Source organism: Neoarius graeffei, chromosome 23, assembly GCF_027579695.1.
Source record: "Neoarius graeffei isolate fNeoGra1 chromosome 23, fNeoGra1.pri, whole genome shotgun sequence".
In the NCBI taxonomy this organism is placed as follows: domain Eukaryota; kingdom Metazoa; phylum Chordata; class Actinopteri; order Siluriformes; family Ariidae; genus Neoarius; species Neoarius graeffei.
Window position 1 is genome coordinate 26,787,361 of NC_083591.1, and position 25,420 is coordinate 26,812,780.

General features: G+C 42.4%; 1 protein-coding gene across 1 annotated transcript; it reads left to right on the top strand.

Annotated features, from left to right (window-relative positions):
• Positions 1–921: 921 nt before the first annotated feature.
• On the top strand, positions 922–24,588 carry dnaaf6 (dynein axonemal assembly factor 6). Its single transcript, XM_060905299.1, has 6 exons — positions 922–1,011; positions 8,855–8,933; positions 9,215–9,317; positions 23,509–23,605; positions 23,823–23,908; positions 24,459–24,588. Exons 1-6 carry the CDS (start codon positions 922–924, stop codon positions 24,586–24,588), a joined length of 585 nt encoding a protein of 194 aa, XP_060761282.1.
• Positions 24,589–25,420: the final 832 nt, after the last annotated feature.

The following is a 25,420-nucleotide window of genomic DNA, read 5'->3' on the forward strand; positions in this document are numbered from 1 at the left end:
TTTTCCTGCTTCCAACATATCAACTTTGAGAACTGACTGTTCTCTTGCTGCCTACCCTGGCGAAAAAAAAGTACTTTATTGTATTTAAAGTATATTCATATTTTCAATAGTACATTGAAAATGTACTTACACAAATTGCACTTTTTGTAAATATATAAAAAGTATACTAACATCACGCTTTCACGCTAACACTTTCAACACGCTTTAAAATAATTATACTATATTACACTTTCTAGAAATATGTTATATTAAAATATACTTTAAGTGAAAGTGATGTGTAATTTCTAAAGTGTACTAATTTCTAAGGTACTTATAATCCAAAGTACTAATTAAGCATATATTAGTACATATAAAGTCATATACTTAAAGTATACAAAATATACTTTAAGTTGTTCCACTTTAGCACATAAAAGTACACTAAATACACTTCAAGTTGCACTTTTCTACAATTTAATTACAATTAAAATATATTTAGTACAAAATTAGTTGTTCCAAAATAGCATGCCTCAAGTTAACTAATCATAAACACACTTGAAGTATATTGATGATTAGTGTGGCTTCAAGTACACAAAAGTATGCTAAATTTTAGTACGCTTAGCACATTTATTTTTCACCAGGGTAATGTATTCCACCCCTTGACAGGTGACACTGTAATGAGATAAACAATATATATATATATATATATATATATATATATATATATATATATATATATATATATATATATATAATGAATTAGTTAGGAAAGTGCAGAAATTTCGTATAGGAAATTGCTGCAGACGCTGCAAATGTAGTTACCTATGGTAACAGTATCCTTGGAAACGGTAAACAGTTCTAAACAAGGCTCAGAAGCCTCTTAGACTTTTCCGGTCCAAAAAACAAATTCCATAAAGGTAGTATCTAATTTCATAAAGAAATAAAATGGAGTTGTCATCGCTCCAAACTCTCCAGGCGCTCTCCGATTTGCTCTCACAGCCCTGCGATGAAGAAAGCGACGCAGAAGACTGCAAGGTAAACTAGCTGGCGTTTATAAATTTTGCGAGCTAATCTGCTCCCATTACATAAATTGAGCGGTGTTATTTATTGCTGGAGTAACGCGGGTATGAATGCCATACATTAATCGATACACTCATGCACTAATAGATTTTGCATGATTTTGGGGGGCATGGTTGAGGAAAATTGCTTGACATAGTCACTCAAGATCTAATCGGCTAGCAGACAGGACAGGCCGATGTTCAGACTGTGTTAACATTATCCTGAACCATGCTCCCGTTTGCTGGAGAACTGTGATTGGACAGTGATTTTAATTTCCTGTCGGCACAATTTCAACGTGCACTTTTCGAAAAAGAAAACGAGCCATATATGTCTGTTGCATTTCGGTATTATCTCATCTCATCTCATTATCTCTAGCCGCTTTATCCTGTTCTACAGGGTCGCAGGCAAGCTGGAGCCTATCCCAGCTGACTACGGGCGAAAGGCGGGGTACACCCTGGACAAGTCGCCAGGTCATCACAGGGCTGACACACAGACACAGACAACCATTCACACTCACATTCACACCTACGGTCAATTTAGAGTCACCAGTTAACCTAACCTGCATGTCTTTGGACTGTGGGGGAAACCGGAGCACCCGGAGGAAACCCACGCGGACACGGGGAGAACATGCAAACTCCACACAGAAGGGCCCTCGCCAGCCCCGGGGCTCGAACCCAGGACCTTCTTGCTGTGAGGCGACAGCGCTAACCACTACACCACCGTGCCGCCCCATTTCGGTATTATTATTATTATGTTAAATTCCTATAGCGCCTTTCACAATCCCAAGGTCACTTTACAGAAGGGATGGGGGGGGGGAATCAGAATCAGACTCAGAATCATCTCATCTCATTATCTCTAGCTGCTTTATCCTGTTCTACAGGGTCGCAGGCAAGCTGGAGCCTATCCCAGCTGACTACGGGCGAAAGGCGGGGTACACCCTGGACAAGTCGCCAGGTCATCACAGGGCTGACACATAGACACAGACAACCATTCACACTCACACCTACGGTCAATTTAGAGTCACCAGTTAACCTAACCTGCATGTCTTTGGACTGTGGGGGAAACCGGAACACCCGGAGGAAACCCACGCGGACACGGGTAGAACATGCAAACTGCACACAGAAAGGCCCTCGCCGGACACGAGGCTCGAACCCGGACCTTCTTGTTGTGAGGCGACGGTGCTAACCACTACACCACTGTGCTGCCCTCGACAAAAGTAGTTATTAAATAATAATAATAATAATAAGTTCAACTTATATAGCGCCTTTCTAAAAACCCAAGGTCGCTTTACAATTATAAACAGAAAAAAAAAAGTCCACCAAATAGGGGTCAGGATGTCATTCCAGTGGTGTAGCAGCCACAGTCCCACCAAAAGGCGCACGAAAACAAGTCCCACACCGCCAGCACAGCCACCGTGACGCCGCCAGCAACATCGTTTGAACACCACGCCATGGATCCACAAAGCGAGCACAGAAGCACCGCCATGCAGAGCGCTGGTACGTCCCAAACCGCCTGCACAGCCGCCATGACGCCACCGAGCAACATTGCTCGGAACATCACGCCAAGCATTAAAACACAGAGCGCTGGACAACCACGATGTTAAAATGAGCAACGAGCTCACTGCAGTCCATAGCCGGGAGCGCAGGCATCACCCACGGCGAACCAAGGCCTGGAGGGAACCGACGCCCAAAACTGGGTCCGGAGCTACACCACAACCGGCTGACAAAAACACTCAAATAAACATCAAACTACACAAACACACAGAAAACAATAAAAATAAAAAAGGAGATAAAAAATAATAATAAATAGAATAAAAATGAGAAGAATCTAAAATATACAAATTCGAAAAACAGAAATAGTTAAGAAGTATGTGCATGGGTTGTTTTGAAGTCCAAGCTGTACACTCAGTATGTCCTGGAATGTGCAAAAATAGGTCAATGGATAGATGAAGCATGTTTTTAAATAAAACATCTGCCTATTGCCTGCTTTACATGACACTGTGTGTTCCCTCAGGACAATCCTCTGCTCTTAAAGACATATCGTCGGTATATGGAAAATCATTCATCCATCCATCCATCCATTATCTGTAGCTGCTTATCCTGTTCTACAGGGTCACAGGCAAGCTGGAGCCTATCCCAGCTGACTATGGGCAAGAGGTGGGGTACACCCTGGACAAGTTGCCAGATCATCGCAGGGCTGACACAGAGACAAACAACCATTCGCACCTACGGTCAATTTAGAGCCACCAATTAGCCTAACCCACATGTCTTTGGACTGTGGGGGAAACTGGAGCACCCGGAAGAAACCCACGCAGACACGGGGAGAACATGCAAACTCCACACAGAAAGGCCCTCGCTGGCCGCTGGGCTCGAACCCAGGACCTTCTTGCTGTGAGGCGACAGTGCTAACCACTGCACCACCGTGCTGCCCCTATGGAAAATCAAATTATGCCAAATGTAGCAAAATAAAAACATAAACAGATTAAGAGCCATTTCAACCACTAAATTTGCACTAATGGTAGGACAGTTACTCTCAGGGTTTGAAAACAATAAAGGTTTGTGGAGGGGCCAAAAATGAAGTCAGTGACTATTCTCTTCTTCTGAAGAGAAATATGTTTGTACTCTTAAAGTGTTCAAGAAAAATATAGCTAAAATGAAAGAAATGAAACATCTCTCCCAAGTCAGTGGTGTGACATTCTTGCAGTAGTCCAACAAGATACAGGTGTCACTGTTTTGAATTGAAGAAGGACAGACCTATCAATGGTTGTTAGATGTTCCCACAAATCTGTAAATGTAAAATTTATCATTGCAGATGATTTGATGTGTTTAATTGTAGCTAATGTCATGGAACATCAAACTGGCAGCGTGAGTGCTAGCCCCGAGTGCTAGCAATTACTGCATTAATCGCCCCAGCCTGCCACTGCTATAGTTAGGCTGCTGGAGAACTGTGGTGAGCAAACTCGATGGCTAAGCCCAAATGTGTGCATCAGCAACTAATCTCATACATAACTGGACCATTACGCAGTGCAGAGAGTGGAAAGTGCTAGCACAATCACTTCCACATTCTTCTTAGTACTGCTTCTGCATTTCCAATTCTTCCAGTACACATATAAGGGTATTTTACAGTCAGTGTTTTCAAGAGCTCCTGAAAGTGAATGTCAGTTATGTTTATCAGATATACTATGGCCAAAACTTTGGGAGACCTGACCAACATTTACAGTGGTGCTTGAAAGTTTGCGAATCCTTTAGAATTTTCTATATTTCTGCATAAATATGACCTAAAACATTCTCAGATTTTCACACAAGTCCTAAAAGTAGATAAAGGGAACCCACTTAAACAAATGAGACAAAATATTATACTTGGTCATTTATTTATTGAGGAAAATGATCCAATATTACATATCTGTGAGTGGCAAAAGTATGTGAACCTCTAGGATTAACAGTTAATTTGAAGGTGAAATTAGAGTCAGGTGTTTTCAATCAATGGGATGACAATCAGGTGTAATTGGGCACCCTGTTTTATTTAAAGAACAGGGATCTATCAAAGTCTGATCTTCACAACACATGTTTGTGGAAGTGTATCATGGCACAAACAAAGGAGATTTCTGAGGACCTCAGAAAAAGCGTTGTTGATGCTGATCAGGCTGGAAAAGGTTACAAAACCATCTCTAAAGAGTTTGGACTCCACCAATCCACAGTCAGATAGACTGTGTGCAAATGGAGGAAATTCAAGACCATTATTACCCTCCCCAGGAGTGGTCGACCAGCAAAGATCACTCCAAGAGCAAGGCGTGTAATAGTCGCGAGGTCACAAAAGACCCCAGGGTAACTTCTCAGCAACTGAAGGCCTCTCTCACATTGGCTAATGTTAATGTTCATGAGTCCACCATCAGGAGAACACTGAACAACAATTGTGTGCATGGTAGGGTTGCAAGGAGAAAGCCACTGCTCTCCAAAAAGAACATTGCTGCTTGTCTGCAGTTTGCTAAAGATCATGTGGACAAGCCAGAAGGCTATTGGAAAAATGTTTTGTGGACAAATGAGACCAAAATATAACTTTTTGTTTTAAATGAGAAGTGTTATGTTTGGAGAAAGGAAAACCCTGCATTCCAGCATAAGCACACAAGTCATTCTACCAAAGAATGGTTAAAGAAGAATAAAGTTAATGTTTTGGAATGGCTAAGTCAAAGTCTTGACCTTAATTCAATTGAAATGTTGTGGAAGGACCTGAAGCGAGCAGTTCATGTGAGGAAACCCACCAACATCCCAGAGTTGAAGTTGTGCTGTACGGAGGAATGGGCTAAAATTCCTCCAAGCCGGTGTGCAGGACTTATCAACAGTTACCGGAAATGTTTAGTTGCAGTTATTGCTGCACAAGGGGGTCACACCAGATACTGAAAGCAAAGGTTCACATACTTTTGCCACTCACAGATATGTAATATTGGATCATTTTCCTCAACAAATAAATTACCAAGTATAATATTTTTGTCGGGGGCACGGTGGTGTAGTGGTTAGCGCTGTCGCCTCACAGCAAGAAGGTCCTGGGTTCGAGCCCCGGGGCCGGCGAGGGCCTTTCTGTGTGGAGTTTGCATGTTCTCCCCGTGTCCGCGTGGGTTTCCTCCGGGTGCTCCGGTTTCCCCCACAGTCCAAAGACATGCAGGTTAGGTTAACTGGTGACTCTAAATTGACCGTAGGTGTGAGTGTGAATGGTTGTCTGTGTCTATGTGTCAGCCCTGTGATGACCTGGCGACTTGTCCAGGGTGTACCCCGCCTTTCGCCCATAGTCAGCTGGGATAGGCTCCAGCTTGCCTGCGACCCTGTAGAAGGATAAAGCGGCTAGAGATAATGAGATGAGAATATTTTTGTCTCATTTGTTTAAGTGGGTTCTCTTTATCTACTTTTAGGACTTGTGTGAAAATCTGATGATGTTTTAGGTCATATTTATGCAAAAATATAGAATATTCTAAAGGGTTCACAAACTTTCAAGCACCACTGTATGTGATTTTGAACATCCTATTCCAGATGTAATCCCCCCCCCCCCCCCCCTTGCTCCTATAATAACCACCACTCTTCTGGGAAGGCTTTCCACTAAATTTTGCAGTTCATGGTTGTAGGGATTTTCCACAAGAGCATTAGTGAGGTCAGGCACTGATACTGGGTGAGGAGACCTGGGGTGCAATCAACATTCCAGTTCATCCCAAATCTGTTCAGTGAGTTTGAGATCAGGCCTCTGTGCAAGCCACTCTAGTTCTTCCACTCCAGCCTTGGTAAACCATGGACCTTGCTTTGTGTACAGGGGCATTGTTATGCTAGAACTAGGGTTGCCACCTGTGTCTGACAAAAATCCTGGACATTTCGACCATCCAATCAACCTTTTTGCTTGTAAGCAACGGCGCCCTTCGCACATCTAACCCAAGACAAAAATCGCCCTTCTACGCTGAAATTGTATTGCTCTAATTAGTAAAAATGACGCTTTTGCTAATTTTGTTTAGTTAATTGCTTTACATAATATAGCAGGTCTTCATTATTTTGGTTTATTTCCAACAGTTTTTGGTTGTGGACACCTGGGGGCAGTAGAGGGCACAGGTAAAAGGGGAATACATAGTTAAGTTCTGTTTGTTTGCTTATGTGGAATAAAAATAAATAATCTACTTTTTCATTGTATCTAAGAATACCTGAATGTAACAATGTAAGGTGTAGTGTCAAACAGCTTACCTGATTGCTTAGAGTGTGGTGTGTGCTTTGCTTGTGCTTGCCTGTGCCTCTGCTGCTCTTGGCTAAACAAATACATAGGAGGACATGTAACTGATATAACTGGGCACATACAGTACATACAGGAGTATGTACTACACTACACTATTTAATTTAATTCACCAAAACCTTACCTAATCTTCCATTTATATTTGGTGTTTTTCTTTGCTGCTGCTATGAGTCCTGGCTGATTTTCAATGAATGTCTTGAACTCAGTACAGGACAACTGAAAGTTTAGCCTGACTTGAAGCTCAGCCTTCACCATTGCAACAGAGAGTCTGTTTCTTTCATCAGTCCAAGCATCCTCCATTGCCCCTTTTCCACCAAAGCAGTTCCAGGGCTGGTTCGGGGCCAGTGCTTAGTTTGGAACCGGGTTTTCTGTTTCCACTGACAAAGAACTGGCTCTGGGGTCAGAAAAACCGGTTCCAGGCTAGCACCAACTCTCTGCTGGGCCAGAGGAAAGAACCGCTTACGTCAGTGGGGGGAAGTTGTTAAGACCAATAACAAGACCGCGAAAGATCGCCATTTTTAAGCGACGAGAAGCAGCAGCTGTACAAACGCGAACTCATCCATTATTATTATTATTATTATTATTATTATTATTATTGTTATTGTTGCTAATGCTTCTTCCGTGTTGTTTTTGCTTTGATATTCGCGCCAAGGTTTATGTAAACGTAGCGCCGTAACTGACGTATACAGCGACATAATGACGTATTCAGCGACGTAATGACATGGCTCCGCTTAGCACGGCGAGCTATGGAAAAGCAAACTGGTTCTCAGCTGGCTCGCAAGTTGAAATACACATTTTGGCCATCATGTACAAAAAACCGGGACATTCAGTGTCCCGGATTTTTTTTTTTTTTCCAGGACAGACCATGAAAATCCGGGACAATCAGGAAAAACCGGGACAGGTGGCAACACTAGCTAGAACATGTTTGGGCCCCTTAGTTCCAGTGAAGGAAAATTGTAATGCTACAGCATACAAAGACATCCAGTTGTGTGCTTCCAACTTTGTGACAACAGTTTGGGGAAAGCCTGCATATGTTTGTGATGGTCAGGTGTCCACAAACTTTTGGCCATATAGTGTATCTAAGAACAGTTGTGAAACCCCTTCTCGCAGGATGGAGGAAGGCTTCAAACTACATGCGCTTCATCATACAAACACAAGTAATAAAATGACTGTTTTATATGTATGTAATTCGTATAAATTAAAAGAGAAACCTGAAGGACAAGTTACTGTCTCACTGTACTGATGAATGCAAATGATTGCTGTCAGAAATGAAAGAGCCATGCTGTTTCAAAATGGAAATGTCTCATAACCTGATGTAATGCCAGTGCAAGATCCTGATAAAACTCATCTGATCCAGCTCTCTTCGCCTTCCAGTGCTGCTGGATTCATCCCAGTGCACTGTAAAAAAATAATTTGTTGTGTTAAAGTAATTAACCTGGTTGCTTTAAAATTTCAAGTTTGTTGAAACTCATATCGTAAGTTAGCACAATACAACTTGATTCCCTCATTATACTAACTTACTATTTGAGTTTTAATGAACTCAAAATTTTAAGCCAACCAGGTTAATCACTTTTTTAAGTTAACACAACAATTTTTTTTTTTTTTACAATGTGCTCTTTTGCTGCTTGGAGTTTCTGGACTTGTGATTCAGCTTCTCCTGCTGTGGATGCCCTGAAGATTTTCACATCCCAACAAAATTTTATGCCCAAGTCTTACCTCCTTCAGTGCATAATCTCAGCTTCATACTCGAGACTTGTACCTTCTAAAATTGCCACTAGAATCATAAAGACATCCCTGTTCTTATGCAAGGATTTATTGTCACAGAATACAGAAGACACTTCTGTTTTAACCCAGTACTCTTTTCCTTGGTTCTCTTTTGAGTCTGGTTCAATTAAGTCAGGTTATTGTAGAAACCTGACCAAAGTCAGCATTCTTTAAACAGGACCATTATGAATTTTCCCTGACTGTACACCCCCTTGCACCACTGAGGATATGTAAATCATAAATGTATGTATTTGAATTGCTAATGTGAAATGTTTTTTTTTCTTCATCTATGTAGAATGTAAATCCGATGGCAAAAATGGGTCCTGGACACATTGGTGCTCCTCCTTCTAGGCAAGACAAGAATGCAGGTGAGCGCTACTATACATCATTAGTAAAAAGTGATGTATTGAGATCAGTGGAGTTCTGATTCAGTGTAACAGGAGACAACTTAGGGTGTCTGACAGGAACACTGAATAGATTTGTATTTGCATATTTGCACATCTTTGAAATTATAATTTATGTCCTGACTCAGGCCAATCTGGGAACCCTTGGGAATAGTCTTCATAGAAGACAAGAAATGTTTATTTCAGTAATTTAGTCTGCCTATGTTTCTTTTATTCCCCCCTCACACACATGTACATCTTGAAATGGAAAGTCAGTAGTGCCAGTGTGAAGGACATCAACGATATCTGGAATGTGGAGGAGGTGACTGAAGGGACACACTTTGATGACCTTGCAGATTCACGTCCTCAGCCTGAGTGAGTGAATGTGTAGTGTGTCGTGGAGTAAACTGCTGTCTAGAACCCCAGTCTTGGAGAGACACATGCATGCCCAATCTGCACACTTAGAAAAAAAAAGGCTCCATCTAGTAATTCAAAGTGATTTTTGGATCATTTTCCTGGGCCAACACTGAAAAAAAGTCTATCTTGAACCCTACAACAGAGTTTCCTTTTTAGAAATAGTTCTAAGAAGACTCAATTTAGAAAGTTAGAATCCAAAAAACTATTGAGGTTTCCTCTTAGGTTGGGTATTGGTCAGGTCATGGGTGGATTTCCTGAAAGCCTCTTAACTCTAAGAGCATTAAGAGGCCTTTTAAGATGTTAAGGTGTTAACTACCTTTTAAGAACCATCTTTAAGCTAACATGGTTTTCCCAAACACCGTTGTAGCCAAAGTAACACTTTAGTTCGCTCTTAACTTACAATGGACATGGATCACTCTTTCAAAGCAAAGAACGTCTTGCTCACAGCTGAATACACAGAATGCACATGCACGCCTGAGGAACTCACAATCAATGGGCGGAAACTGGTGTTGAATATGCTGCCGGTGTTAAATTATTTTTTCCAGTCCATTGCAAGTACATTGAGTTAATTATTAAATAAATATACACATAACATGATGACTATATTTCAATATGTTATGGAATTATGTATAATTCGAGTTCTGTATAATCAGATCAGACCAGAAACACACTGTAGAGGTCTGCGCGGGTCGGATTTTTCAGTCCCGCTCCCGCCCGCGCCCGCATTGTGCAGTCCCGCTCCCGCAAAGAATTATGATTTTCAGTCCCGCTCCCGCCCGCACCTGCCATATTTTGTCCCGCTCCCGCCCGCAAATCCCGCATGATGCAGACGTTCACGTTATTTCTCAGGAAAGTTCTTGTCTTGACACAGCGTGATGATGCCCCGCCCCCTACTTTGAGTGGATTTGAGCATAAATATCTACAGCTCACGTTCACGTTTGTTATTATTTACCTTGTTTCTGAATTCGGAATGTTGAAATGGCAACATGTAGGCCTAATAATAATAATTATTTAAGTAGGCTAATCATTTAAGTATGCGCTCTCCCGTGGTGCGTCTCCTATGAATAATTAGTGTGAAAGGAGAGATGGATCGCACTCTTGAACTTATTCTTTTAGTTACATTTCTTTTCAGTTGTTTTTAGCAGCAGAAGGAGACAAACGTTTCAGCTGTTGCCTTCGTCAGTGTCTCTAATAATAATAATAATAATTATTATTATTATTTAAGTAGGCTAATCATTTAAGTATGCGCTCTCCCGTGGTGCGTCTCCTATGAATAATTAGTGTGAAAGGAGAGATGGATCGCACCCTTGAACTTATTATTTTAGTTACATTTCTTTTCAGTTGTTTTTAGCAGCAGAAGGAGACAAACGTTTCGGCTGTTGCCTTCGTCAGTGTCTCTAATAATAATAATAATAAACAATAAAAAAAGACAGACGAGCACGTAATTCCAAGTGGAAATTTGGTATATTTATTGTTCGTTCATACAAAACATTAGGCTAACCCAGTTTACATTTGTAAAGCATTTCTAACTAGAATATCCTAGTATGTCAGAACCTTTTGGCACTTATCACAGCAAGCAAAGGGCAGCTGATTTCCCTCCGCGTCATACACGAGTGAGAATGATTTCCAAATGTCCGATTTCAGGACTCTTGACTTTTTAACAGTAAATGTACCTCTTTTTAAAGCAGCACTTACTTTTGAAGCACTGTGAGCTTCAGTAGAGGAGCTCTGCTCTTCTGCCATGATCGGAGATCTCAAACACGGAAGAGGAAAGGAATCGGAAACGTACGAGAGATATTTATCCTCTCCTGGATCAGAATCAGAATTCTGATGACCAGCTCATCTAAGGTGTCATTCACTACGTTTACATGCACATAGATAGAATCGAATTTCTGCCGTTGCTCGACTGAAATCGAAGTTCAAAATGCCATGTATACACCTTAATTCGGCTGAAATTGAACTGAACTTGATTTCTCGGAATCGAGCTACACGACCTAGTTTATGCGATTTCTGCCGAGCTACTTTGTGCATGTATACCCTATCGAACTAGTTGTCGAGCTACTTCCAGAAGTGACGAGTGATGAGACCACAAGCGGGAAACACAACAGCCTCGGTCGGCATGACAACAGTAGTAGCGAGCAGCAGAAGAGGTCAGGAGGAACAAACGGAGAAGAGAAAATGGCAATGTAGAGCTCTCTGAAGTGTGGGTGGAGCACAGAGGACGGCAGGACAAAGCTTCTGGTACTAATAGGCTTTTTATTGTCAGACTTTTCAGTTTAACAGCCTACTTTTATTCTTGAGAGAAAAACACACACACACACGCGCGCGCGCGCGCTGTGTTCTAGTCCCGGGATGAGCTCTCCCCTCTACTCTCCCTCTGCCTCCTTAAATAGGGCGCGGTTACTGGGAAGCCACACAAACATAGGTTAATTACTGTCAGGTGTAGTTATTCTGCCACTCACCTTCCCTGGCTCCGCCCTCCTGTCACAGACCGGCGCTTGACCACGCCCCCACTGCTACAAGCAAGCAGAAACGTGCACTTCTGGAGCAATGAGGAGAAAGAGTTCATGCTCATTCAGCTTAAGGAGTTGAATATATTAAAATTCATGGACGGGAGAAAAACGCGCAATGGAGAACACGGAACTGATAACTTTGTTTACACTCTTGAATAGCTCTTCTTCATGACGACAACCGGAAGTGTACCAACACGATGGGGCGTGTTGCGCCACCTGTGGCTCGGGTGCACAATGCACCTCACACAATAGCCCGATTTCAGTTGTGTGCATGTAGGATTGGATTTCTCTGGCACCCTGCTGGGACCTTCAGCTCGATTACCGACAGCAGCTCGATTTGGATGTGCATGTAAACGTAGTCACTCACTACGTTTACATGCACATAGAGAGAATCGAATTTCTGCCGTTGCTCGACTGAAATTGAAGTTCAAAATGCCATGTATACACCTTAATTCGGCTGAAATTGAACCGAACTTGATTTCTCGGAATCGAGCTACACGACCTAGTTTATGCGATTTCTGCCGAGCTACTTTGTGCATGTATACCCTATCGAGCTAGTTGTCGAGCTACTTCCGGAAGTGACGAGTGACGAGACCACAAGCGGGAAACACAACAGCCTCGGTCGGCATGACAACGAATCATGACAACGGCATGAATCTTTTCTTTTTGTGGCATTGTTTGCACTGTTAAAATTTAGTATAATCGTTTGAGTAGGGTGCGCACATCCAAAAACTCTTTGCAGGTGCCAGACAAAAATGTCAGACAATAAAAGAAAATAGGTCTGCACACTGCTGGATACGCTCCAAAAAATAAACTTTATTTAATTAAAACAAGCAACGTTTCGATCACCCTGGATCTTCATCAGGCATATGGGTAAAAGGAAGAGGCTGTGGCCTATATCACATGACCCTACTCTACACCCGCCCAGGCAAGGCACCCAAAGGTGCCAATCAATTAGACAGACAGGTGTCTTAACCTGTACCAGTCATACAAAAGGCAAAACCAAAAAACATTTGCAAGTTTGAAAAATTAAAAAGATGTGAATATAGTACACCAACATATAAAATACATATCACGTGAAAATCAATTACAAAAAAGGTTTTAAATCAAAATACATATTCATTCCCTTAGGTGCAATGGTGTTCAAGGTATATATATAAAAAGCCTCGCGTCTTAAAAGGTATACAAGCGTTTTTGTATACAAGCGTTCATTCAATATACGCAACCTTGTCGTTAAGGCCGACCGACCACCAGACCGCGCACGGAGATTTCCTCCCCTTCCTGATGGCAACTATAGGTGCGGAAATTGCGCGCAATGTAATTTTACGCGCAAATGTAATTCTTTCAATCACCCGCACACTGGGAAGCCTTTTAAAATAAAAGGCGTTATTTTGTATAATACACGAAATGTAATTTATATGATTAAATGTCCCTGCGGATTAGCCTATATAGGCAAAACAACAAGGTGTCTAAAAACGCGCATCGCAGAGCATAGAAGCAACATACGGTTGAATGATGAGAAGAACCCTGTAGCTGTCCATTTTAACACGTTTAAGCACAACCTCGCAACCCTTCAATATATTGGCATTGAACATGTTGCTACACCTAGACGTGGGGGTGATGTTGATAATCTCCTTTTAAGACGCGAGGCTTTTTATATATATACCTTGAACACCATTGCACCTAAGGGAATGAATATGTATTTTGATTTAAAACCTTTTTTGTAATTGATTTTCACGTGATATGTATTTTATATGTTGGTGTACTATATTCACATCTTTTTAATCTTTCAAACTTGCAAATGTTTTTTGGTTTTGCCTTTTGTATGACTGGTACAGGTTAAGACACCTGTCTGTCTAATTGATTGGCACCTTTGGGTGCCTTGCCTGGGCGGGTGTAGAGTAGGGTCATGTGATATAGGCCACAGCCTCTTCCTGTTACCCATATGCCTGATGAAGATCCAGGGTGATCGAAACGTTGCTTGTTTTAATTAAATAAAGTTTATTTTTTGGAGCGTATCCAGCAGTGTGCAGACCTATTTTCTTTTACTGTTAAAATTTAGCTCACTTACTGTATCACCAAATACGTCTGTACAGCTGTTGCATAGCTGTGAATTGTGTACATAAACAAGTCATTGTATTTGTGTGTGTGTGTGTGTGTATATATATGTCCAACATCTGAAGAATGTCAATAAAAACAAAACAATTGAACTTTTTGTGTGTTTATTAAGACATAAGTTAAATTGTAAGCAAAAAAATATATATTTTTTTGTAAGCAAAAAATGGCCTTTAGAAAAATATTATTGTGCAAAATAAGTTGTCTTACAAAACAGTCGTCTGCGCCAGACAGTTTGTAGCCATAGTCTGTTAGAGCAAGCCTAACAGCTTGAACACGGAACTGCTAGTGTTGCCAGATTGGGGATTTTAAGTGCATTTTAGCGGATTTGAACATGTTTTGGGCTGGAAAACGTCAGCAGTATCTGGCAACACTATAGCTCTTCTTCATGACGACAACCGGAAGTGTACCAACACGATGGGGCGTGTAGCGCCACGTGTGGCTCGGGTGCACAATGCACCTTGCACAATAGCCCGATTTCACTTGTGCATGTAGGATTGGATTTCTCTGGCACCCCTGCTGGGACCCTTTGCTCGATTACCAACAGCAGCTCGATTTGGACGTGCATGTAAACGTAGTCACTGAGGCATCATGTTAGTATGAGTCACTGGAGGCTGGGTGTGAACGGCGAGTCATTAGAGTGATCAAAGGATTGCCCGTTAGGGTGATCAATGGCAATCTGACTCTCTCTGCAAATTTAGGCATCTTAAAATGTTTTTATTAATGCCAAATAAAATATCCAGCACAAATTATATATGATAGACATAAATTAATAATTTATAAATTTTATTTTAAACACGTTTTTAGTTAGCGGGACTGCAGCTTATCACCGCTCCCGCCCGCGCCCGCATTGTGCACTCCTGCTCCCGCCCGCACCCGCAATGAGCTTTCAAAATTTTTCCCGTGCCACACTGCTTTGCGGCGGGTCCTGCGGGACTCCCGCAGGAGTGCAGGGCTCTAACACTGACAATGGAGGTGAAAGCAGCTAAGAGGAGCTATGCTGATAAGATTAAAAACAGACTTTCAGCAAACGATCCGACGTCAGTCAGTGCGTTTACATGCACATCCAAATCGAGCTACTGTCGGTAACTGAGCTAAGGGTCCCAGCAGGGGTGCCAGAGAAATCCAATCCTACATGCACACAAGGAAATCGAGCTATTGTGTGAGGTACATTGTGCACCCGAGCCACAGGTGGTGCTACACGCCCCATCGTGTTGGTACACTTCCGGTTGTCGTCATGAAGAAGAGCTATTCAAGAGTATAAACAAAGTTATCAGTTCCGTGTTCACAAGAAGAACGACGATGAGGACAGCAACATCGAGATATATTTTATATATATATATATATATATATATATATATATATATATATATATGCATTTTTTTTAATATATATTCAACTCCTCAAGCTGAATGAGCATGAACTCTATCTCCTCATTGCTCCAGAAGTGCACGTTTCTACTACTGTTGTCATGCCGACCGAGGCTGCTGTGTTTCCCGCTTGTGGTCTCATCACTCGTCACTTCCGGAAGGGGCAGTGCTGAAGTAAGTAGCTCGACTACATAGCTCGATAGGGTTTACATGCACTAAGTAGCTCGGCTACAATTGCATAATCTAGGTCGCTTAGCTCGATTACGAGAAATCCAGTTCGGTTCGATTTCAGCCGAGCTAAGGTGTTTCCATGGCATTTAGAACTTCGATTTCAGTCGAGCTACGGCAGAAATTCGATTTTCTCTATGTGCATGTAAACGCACTGAGTGTGGAGAAGCCTGCAGAACATTACTAACTATAGGAGACCATTCACCAACACTGCAGTGAACCATCAACTGGCTGATGAGCTGAATGTGTTTTACTGCAGATTTGACACATTCACACCTCTCCCCCCTTCAGTCATTAAAGACCCATTTACACCCCCTGCCATTCTGCCACCCCCCCCGCCTCTGATGCCCCACCAGCACTCAAGATCTGTGAAGAGGATGTCTGTCAGCTTTTCCACAGACAGAAGATCAGGAAGGCACCTGGCCCAGATGGTGTGTCCCCCTTTTGCCTGAAGGTCTGTGCTGACCAGCTGATGGCTCCCATCTTCACCCAGATCTTTAATAGATCCCTGGAGCTGTGAGAAGTCCCCTCATGCTTCAAATGCTCCACAATAATTCCAGTTCCTAAGAAAACCAATATCACAGGACTGAATGACTACAGGCCTGTTGCCCTCACATTTGTAGTCATGAAGTCCTTCGAGAGACTGGTGTTGTCATACCTGAAGGACATCACAGACCCCCTGCTGGACCCCCTGCTGGACCCCCTGCTGGACCCCCTGCAGTTTGCCTACTGGGCAAACAGGTCAGTGGATGATGCAATAAATATGGGTCTACACTACATCCTGCAACACCTTGACACTGCAGGGACGTATGCCAGGATCCTGTTCGTGGACTTCAGTTCGGCATTCAACACCATTGTTCCAGACATCCTCCACACCAAGCTCACCCAGCTCACTGTGCCCTCCTCCACCTGTCAGTGGATTACAAACTTCCTGACTGACAGGAAGCAGCAGGTGAGGATGGGGAGCATCTTATCCAGCACTCGGTCTATCAGCACTGGCAACCCCCAAGGGTGTGTGCTCTCCCCACTGCTCTTCTCACTTTATATCAACAACTGCACCTCAAGAGACCCGTCTGTTAAACTCTTGAAATTTGCGGACGATACAACGGTCATCGGCCTCATCCGAGATGGTGACGAGTCTGCATACAGACGGGAGGTTGAATGGCTGGTCTGGTGGTGCGGTCAGAACAATCTGGAACTGAACACGCTCAAAACTGTGGAGATGACAGTGGACTTTAGGAGGAGCCCCCCCCCCCCCCCCCCCCTCCCCCGCTGCCCATCACCATCACCAACAACACTGTGACTGCTGTTGAAACCTTCAGGCTTCTGGGTTCCACAATCTCTTGGGACTTGAAGTGGGAGGCCAACACAGTCACTATCATCAAAAAGGCTCAGCAGAGGTTGCACTTTCTGCGCCAGCTCAGGAAGCTCAACCTGCCTAAGGAGCTGCTGACACAATTCTACTCTGCCATCATTCAGCCTGTTCTTTGCTCTTCCATCACTGTTTGGTTTGGATTGGTCACCAGACAGGAGAAGAACAGACTGCAACAGACAATAAGGTCTGCAGAGAAAATTATTGGTGTCAACCTGCCCTCCATCCAAGACCTATACAGTGGAGGAAATAATTATTTGATCCCTTGCTGATTTTGTAAGTTTAAAGAAATGAACATTCTATAATTTTAATGGTAGGTTTATTTTAACTGTGAGAGACAAAACATCAAAAAGAAAATCCAGAAAATAACTTCATATAAAAGATATAAACTGATTTGCATTTCTTTGAGTGAAATAATGTCTTGGGTCATTGTTGTGCTGGAAGACCCATCCACGACCCATTTTCAGTGTCCTGGCAGAGGGAAGGAGGTTGTCACTCAGGATTTTACGGTACATGGCTGCGTCCATTCTTCCGTTGATGTGGTGAAGTAGTCCTGTGCCCTTAGCAGAGAAACACCCCCAAAGCATAATGTTTCCACCTCCATGCTTGACAGTGGGGATGGTGTTCTTCGGGTCATAGTCAGCATTTTTCTTCCTCCAAACACGGTGAGTTGAGTTAATGCCAAAGAGCTCGATTTTGGTCTCATCTGACCACAGCACCTTCTCCCAATCACTCTCAGAATCATTCAGGTGTTCATTGGCAAACTTCAGACAGGCCTGCACATGTGCCTTCTTGAGCAGGGGGACCTTGCGGGCACTGCAGGATTTTAATCCATTATGGCGTAATGTGTTACCAATGGTTTTCTTGGTGACTGTGGTCCCAGCTGCCTTAAGATCATTAACAAGCTCCTCCCGTGTAGTTCTAGGCTGATCTCTCACCTTTCTCGTGATCATTGATACCCCACGAGGTGAGATCTTGCGTGGGGCCCCAGACCAGGGTCGATTGATGGTCATTTTGTCTCATCTCATCTCATTATCTCTAGCCGCTTTATCCTGTTCTACAGGGTCGCAGGCAAGCTGGAGCCTGTCCCAGCTGACTACGGGCGAAAGGCGGGGTACACCCTGGACAAGTCGCCAGGTCATCACAGAGCTGACACATACAGTGGGGCAAAAAAGTATTTAGTCAGCCACCAATTGTGCAAGTTCTCCCACTTAAAAGATAAGAGAGGCCTGTAATTTTCATCATAGGTACACTTCAACTATGAGAGACAGAATGGGGGGAAAGAATCCAGGAAATCACATTGTAGGATTTTTTATGAATTAATTGGTAAATTCCTCGGTTAAATAAGTATTTGGTCACCTACAAACAAGCAAGATTTCTGGCTCTCACAGACCTGTAACTTCTTCTTTAAGAGGCTCCTCTGTCCTCCACTCGTTACCTGTAATAATGGCACCTGTTTGAACTCGTTGAACCCACTGGTCGTTATCAGTATAAAAGACACCTATCCACAACCTCAAACAGTCACACTCCAAACTCCACTATGGCCAAGACCAAAGAGCTGTCAAAGGACACCAGAAACAAAATTGTAGACCTGCACCAGGCTGGGAAGACTGAATCTGCAATAGGTAAGCAGCTTGGTGTGAAGAAATCAACTGTGGGAGCAATTATTAGAAAACGGAAGACATACAAGACCACTGATAATCTCCCTCGATCTGGGGCTCCACGCAAGATCTCACCCTGTGGGGTCAAAATGATCACAAGAACAGTGAGCAAAAATCCCAGAACCACACGGGGGGACTTAGTGAATGACCTGCAGAGAGCTGGGACCAAAGTAACAAAGGCTACCATCAGTAACACACTACGCTGTCAGGGACTCAAATCCTGCAGTGCCAGACGTGTCCCCCTGCTTAAGCCAGTACATGTCCAGGCCCGTCTGAAGTTTGCTAGAGAGCATTTGGATGATCCAGAAGAGGATTGGGAGAATGTCATATGGTTAGATGAAACCAAAATAGAACTTTTTGGTAAAAACTCAACTTGTCGTGTTTGGAGGAGAAAGAATGCTGAGTTGCCTCCAAAGAACACCATACCTACTGTGAAGCATGGGGGTGGAAACATCATGGGGCCAGGACGGGGCTGTTTTTCTGCAAAGGGACCAGGACGACTGATCCGTGTAAAGGAAAGAATGAATGGGGCCATGTATCGTGAGATTTTGAATGAAAACCTCCTTCCATCAGCAAGGGCATTGAAGATGAAACGTGGCTGGGTCTTCCAGCATGACAATGATCCCAAACACACCACCCGGACAACGAAGGAGTGGCTTCGTAAGAAGCATTTCAAGGTCCTGGAGTGGCCTAGCCAGTCTCCAGATCTCAACCCCATAGAAAATCTTTGGAGGGAGTTGAAAGTCCGTGTTGCCCAGCGACAGCCCCAAAACATCACTGCTCTAGAGGAGATCTGCATGGAGGAATGGGCCAAAATACCAGCAACAGTGTGTGAAAACCTTGTGAAGACTTACAGAAAACGTTTGACCTCTGTCATTGCCAACAAAGGGTATATAACAAAGTATTGAGGTGAACTTTTGTTATTGACCAAATACTTATTTTCCACCATAATTTACAAATAAATTCTTTAAAAATCAGACAATGTGATTTTCTGGATTTTTTTTCTCATTCTCCCTCTCATAGTTGAAGTGTACCTATGATGAAAATTACAGGCCTCTCTCATCTTTTTAAGTGGGAGAACTTGCACAATTGGTGACTGACTAAATACTTTTTTGCCCCACTGTAGACACAGACAACCATTCACACTCACACCTACGGTCAATTTAGAGTCACCAGTTAACCTAACCTGCACATCTTTGGAGTGTGGGGGAAACCAGAGCACCCCGAGGAAACCCACGCAGACACGGGGAGAACATGCAAACTCCGCACAGAAAGGCCCTCGCCGGCCACGGGGCTCGAACCCAGACCTTCTTGCTGTGAGGCGACAGCGCTAACCACTACACCACCGTGCCGCCCACTGGTCATTTTGTATTTCTTCCATTTTCGAACTATTGCACCAACAGTTGTCTCCTTCTCACCCAGCTTCTTGCTTATGGTTTTGTAGCTCAGTCCAGCCTTGTGCAGCTCTACTATCTTGTCCCTGATATCCTTAGACAGCTCTTTGGTCTTGCCCATGTTGGAGAGGTTGGAGTCTGATTGACTGATTGATTGATTCTGTGGACAGGTGTCTTTTATACAGGTGTCATTTTAAGACAGCTGTCTTTAATGCAGGTAACAAGCTGATTAGGAGTGTCTAACTGGTCTGTGGGAGCCAGAACTCTTAATGGTTGGTAGGGGATCAAATACTTATTTCACTCAACGAAATGTAAATCAATTTATACATTTTATAAAATGTGATTTTCTGGATTTTCTTTTTGATATTCTATCTCTCATTGTTAAAATAAACCTACCCTTAAAATTATAGACTGTTCATATATTTGCCAGTGGGCAAACTTACAAAATCAGCAAGGGATCAAATAATTATTTCCTCCACTGTACCTGTCCAGAGTCAGGAAATGGGCAGGTAACATCTCTGCAGACCCATCACACCCTAGTCACAATCTGTTTAATCTTCTCCCCTCAGGGAAGCGATATAGATCACTGTATGCAAAAACAACCAGACACAAGAATAGTTTTTTCCCTCAGGCTGTGTCTGTGATGAACAGCTAAAATCTAGATTCATATATCAGTAATATCACTTGCAATATATCTGCACACTCATACTGTCATTCTGTGCTCACTTGACTTACTTGGATTACTTTGCACCTATTGCACCATTTTTTTCTTTCTGTTTGTTTGTTTGTTTTGTGTATACGCTTTTTATCTGTTTTGTACTATGAGAGCTAAGTGAAACCGGAGTCAAATTCCTTGTGTGTGTCCACATACCTGGCAATAAAAGTGATTCTGATTCTGATATTAAATGAAATATCATAATGTCACATTGATATTGCCACATTTTAATCAAATTTCACTCCATTAGAAGGCAAGTCATTATCTTATTTAGTGTCTTATGACTTGCCTTGAGACAAATTTCTGCACCTGTAACATTGTGTATATATAAAAGCAAAATGTTGGCAAGTTGGCCTTGTGAATAACAGTTAAAATAATCATGGCTGCATTCCAGCCAATCCACTCTGAAGCTCCACTTGTCTGGCCGGCAGGTCTAGTTTTGCCCGTTTAAGGGCCATCTGCTCTTAATGGTGCCGCTCCCTTTGGTCATGCAGATCTCTGAGTAACTGGAGCTGCTCCTTCTCAATGTTGAGCAGCTCTCGGCTGCACTAACACTCTTGGCCAGCTGTACTCTGGCTGCCTGCAGCCTGGGAAGCGGTCAGCTGAGAGGGTCCAGGGTATGAGGAGGAAGCAGGGCCATGGGCCAATGAAGCTGTCCCTACTTCCATGTTTTTTTTTCGTTTCCGTTTCCGGTTGAGAGTACGTCGTGCGTGTTCTGGCTGCTGCTTCTCACCGGAGCTTTTTTATTTTGTTTTATTTAATTTCTTTTTCTATTTTTTTGTGTGTGTTTGTGTAGTTTGATGTTTGAGTGTTTTCTCCACCGGTTGTGGTGTAGCTCCGGACCTAGTTCTGGGCGTTGGTTCCCTCCAGGCCTTGGTTCGCCATGGGCGATGCCTGTGCTCCCAGCTGTGGACTGCAGTGAGCTCACTGCTCATTTTACATCATGGTTGTCCAGCGCTCTGCGCTTTAACGCTTGGCGTGATGTTCCGAGTGATGCTGCTCGGTGGTGTCGCGGCGGCTGTGCAGGCGGTTTGGGACACACCAGCGCTCTGCGTGGCGGAGCTTCTCTGCTCGCTGTGCGGATCCACGGCGTGGTGTTCGAGCGATGTCACTGACGGCGGCGGTGCTGGAGATGTGGGACTTGTTTTCTTGCGCCTTTTGGTGGGACTGTGGCTGCTACACCACGGGAATTACATCCTGACCCCTACTTGGTGGACTTTTTATTATTTATTTATTATTTTTTATTTATTTTAGTTTTTTTTGTCTATAATTGTAAAGCGTCCTTGGGTTTTTTGAAAGGCGCTATATAAATTTAACTTATTATTATTATTATTATTATTATTATTATTATTATGGGGGGTGGGGAGGCACTGCAGTCTGGGGAGAGGAGCAGGTGACGTTATAAATACTGTACCTATTTCATATGCCAAATACCACTCAGCTGCATGCTGATTTATAAGGGACATTAAGCTCTTGATTGAGTAACAATGAAATGAGCAGGCATTTAGCTTACTATTTGCTCATTCTTTTGTGTGAACATTTGTTCATTTCATTTAAAAACACACTTGGAATAAAAAATTTATTGTCCAAAAATGTAAAATAGTTTCAATTATTAATTGCCACATTATATATCCATCCATTATCCATAGCCACTTATCCTGTGCAGGGTCGTGGGCAAGCTGGAGCCTATCCCAGCTGACTATGGGCAAGAGGCGGGGTACACCCTGAACAAGTCACCAGGTCATCACAGGGCTGACACATAGACCAATTACACTCACACCTACGGTCAAATCAGGGCCACCAATTAGCCTAACCTGCATGTCTTTGGACTGTGGGGGGAAACCAGAGCACCCGTTGGAAACCCATGTAGACACAGAGAGAACATACAAACTCCACATAGAAAGGCCTCCGTTGGCTACTGGGCTCAAACCCAGAACCTTCTTGCTGTGAGGCAACAGTGCTAACCACTACACCACTGTGTTGCCCCACATAATATATGTAATACTTAATGATGATAGAATATAATAACATATTTTAAGCACTTTATATTTTGTTGTTTATTGGTTAAAAACGAAGTCAAGTCATTTGTTTAGTGCTTTTAACAATAAACATTGTCGCAAAGCAGCTTTACAGAATTTGAACGACTTTAAATATGAGCTAATTTTATCCCTAATCTATCCCCAATGAGCATGCCTGTGGCGACGGTGGCAAGGAAAAACTCCCTCAGACGACATGAGGAAGAAACCTCGAGAGGAACCAGACTCAAAAGGGAACCCATCCCCATCCGGGCAACAACAGACAACATGACTATAACATTAACAGTCCTAACATAAAGTCAGCTTCGTTGATGCTATAAACCCCCCACTGACGGAAACCCGAGTGCAAAACCGTTCACGACAACCATAGTCCCAAAGGTTAAAAACGAACACCATGGGACCTCACTGACTGGATTTAGTAACTACTAATGCCTTTCCTGAGGATGCGTGCTGCAAAGTTGCTCTTCAGGCTCCTTCTTATGAGAGTGTTCAGGAAAACCACGTACAGAGACAATGTTCATTGCTTAAGAGCATCTTTAAACTCGCTCTTTCACCCTAAAGTGCAACGTTATTGGGAAACCCACCCCAGATTAGTTGTATATATTGTAGAAGGTTAATGCTTGCAGAACAATCTTTACTGTAGTATATAAGCAGGAAAAAGACCAGTCAATTTCACAGGTTACAATCCTGGATAATATAACTGAAAGTAGAAAAGCAATGCCGATGATTGAGTATGTATGTGTAGGTATGAGATTATCCTGAAGCAGAGTGTGGGTACTGAGGACTTGTTTCTGGGCATGAGCCAAAAGGATCCATCCTCCATGTGCTGTGAGAACATGCTGGTATGCTCTTTTTACCCCAGTTACAATAATTGCACCCTACCAACATCTTAGGTCTTACATGTATTGACATTACTATCCTGCAATATTTCATTACTGCATCTATAAATATAGCTGCACTTGAATGATTGAATTTAATATTCACTTAAATTAATTTTAAATAAGCTTTTTTTTAATTTTACTTTCAACATCTCTCTAACTCACTCTCTGTCTTCCACAGGTGAAGGTGAAGCTGCCGGAAACTCAGGCTTCTGATATTGTGCTGGATGTGAAGGAGAGATTTGTTGATCTAAGAACTCCAAAATAGTAAGATTCTGAGTATTCATATATGCTACATAGATAGAAAAAGACATGAATTAAATAAACAGGCTTATATCATTTAGTCTCACTCAAATGTTGCTCGTGATGTATTATGCAGACAGCATGTTTATCAAGAGCAGTTTTCATCCACAAAAGGCTTATGCGTTGCTACCAGAATAAGAATAAAACAAAACACTAATTATTTTACTAATAAATAAATTAGTAAATTAGTATTTAATTTTTTCTTATGTACCAAAAATTCAATTTGTAGTAGCCTTATGCGTACAGTATATTTACAGCAGTGCCAAAATATTTTAATCAGCCAGTCACTCAACTTAGCTCCTTCTATCAGACTTATGTCTATGCAAACCTCACACCCTCCATCCACAGTACTTCCAAGAAAGCCCTGCCCTAATACTGACTCACTTGTATATGTGTATATGTGTGTAGTGGAATCCAGAGTGTAACTGAAGAGTATTTTATTAATAAATTTAGGGTTAGTAAAAACTGCAGCATAGTTTCTATATAAAGCACAATCTCTCTCTTCTGTCTACAGCAAGTTAGGCCTGCATCTCCCTCACTCAGTGCACAGTAGGGAAGGCATTGCCCAATTCATTACAGAGAGATATGAATTAGAAATCACACTGCCCATGAACAGACTTCTGGACTCCATCAACCTCGCCTGAAGCTATGGAATGTAGAACTCATGGTCTGCCTCTGAAGAAAAAGAACTGTCTCACTGGCTGGAAAAGGAGGAGTTCATGGAACAGAAACATTTCAAGACACATTCAGCTGTGAATATATCTGCATCACTTTTTTGTATCTAATGTTTTGTAGCCCTGAAATGGTGAATTCACAAACAGTACACAAGTATCATATACTGGCGCTTCACCATGAGAGTGTAATAATAAAACAAAACCAAATTAACTGCTACCACATTATCAAAATATAGCTACAAGGAGCAATTTGCAGGTTCTAACCATTTTTTGCACTGAACAGAAGGAAGCAGCTCAGTCGCCCATACTAAAAGTCATGAGCAGCAACAAGCGGGTTTCAGGCTTGTCAAAGCCCAGCAAAGTCACTTCAACTAGATTAATTCTGTTTAAAGAAGGTGTGAGACCAATCACACACTTGTTTCCTTATTACAATGTATGCAGAAAAATATTTCTATATTCAACAACGTGTACATGAAATTTTTTTTCATGTAATAAATAACGTTATCTTGTCTACCATACAGTAAATACTTTGGGAGCTCATTGATGGAAAAAAATGTACTTCAGTGTGGTTTATTAATATATTCCTTCAAAAAAATAATTCGTAAAAGTAAATACTTTGGAGTTAATGACAGGGTTATGAAAAGAGAAAAAGGGTAATGCAGTGGAAGGTGGTATTATGATGCAAAGATTTTTTTCTTTTTTTTTTTTTGCCCTGTTTCAGCTATAATTGATCCAGGTTGTGTGGTATGTTTTATTGTTATTTTCACAAGTGTATAAGTATGAAGCGTATTAGTGTGTATGT

Coding starts and splice junctions, on each gene's coding strand:
- dnaaf6 (XM_060905299.1), top strand. CDS start 922: ATGGAGTTGTCATCGCTCCAAACTCTCCAGGCGCTCTCCGATTTGCTC. Junction 1,012..8,854: donor GCGACGCAGAAGACTGCAAG/GTAAACTAGCTG, acceptor TCATCTATGTAG/AATGTAAATCCGATGGCAAA. Junction 9,318..23,508: donor GATTCACGTCCTCAGCCTGA/GTGAGTGAATGT, acceptor ATGTATGTGTAG/GTATGAGATTATCCTGAAGC.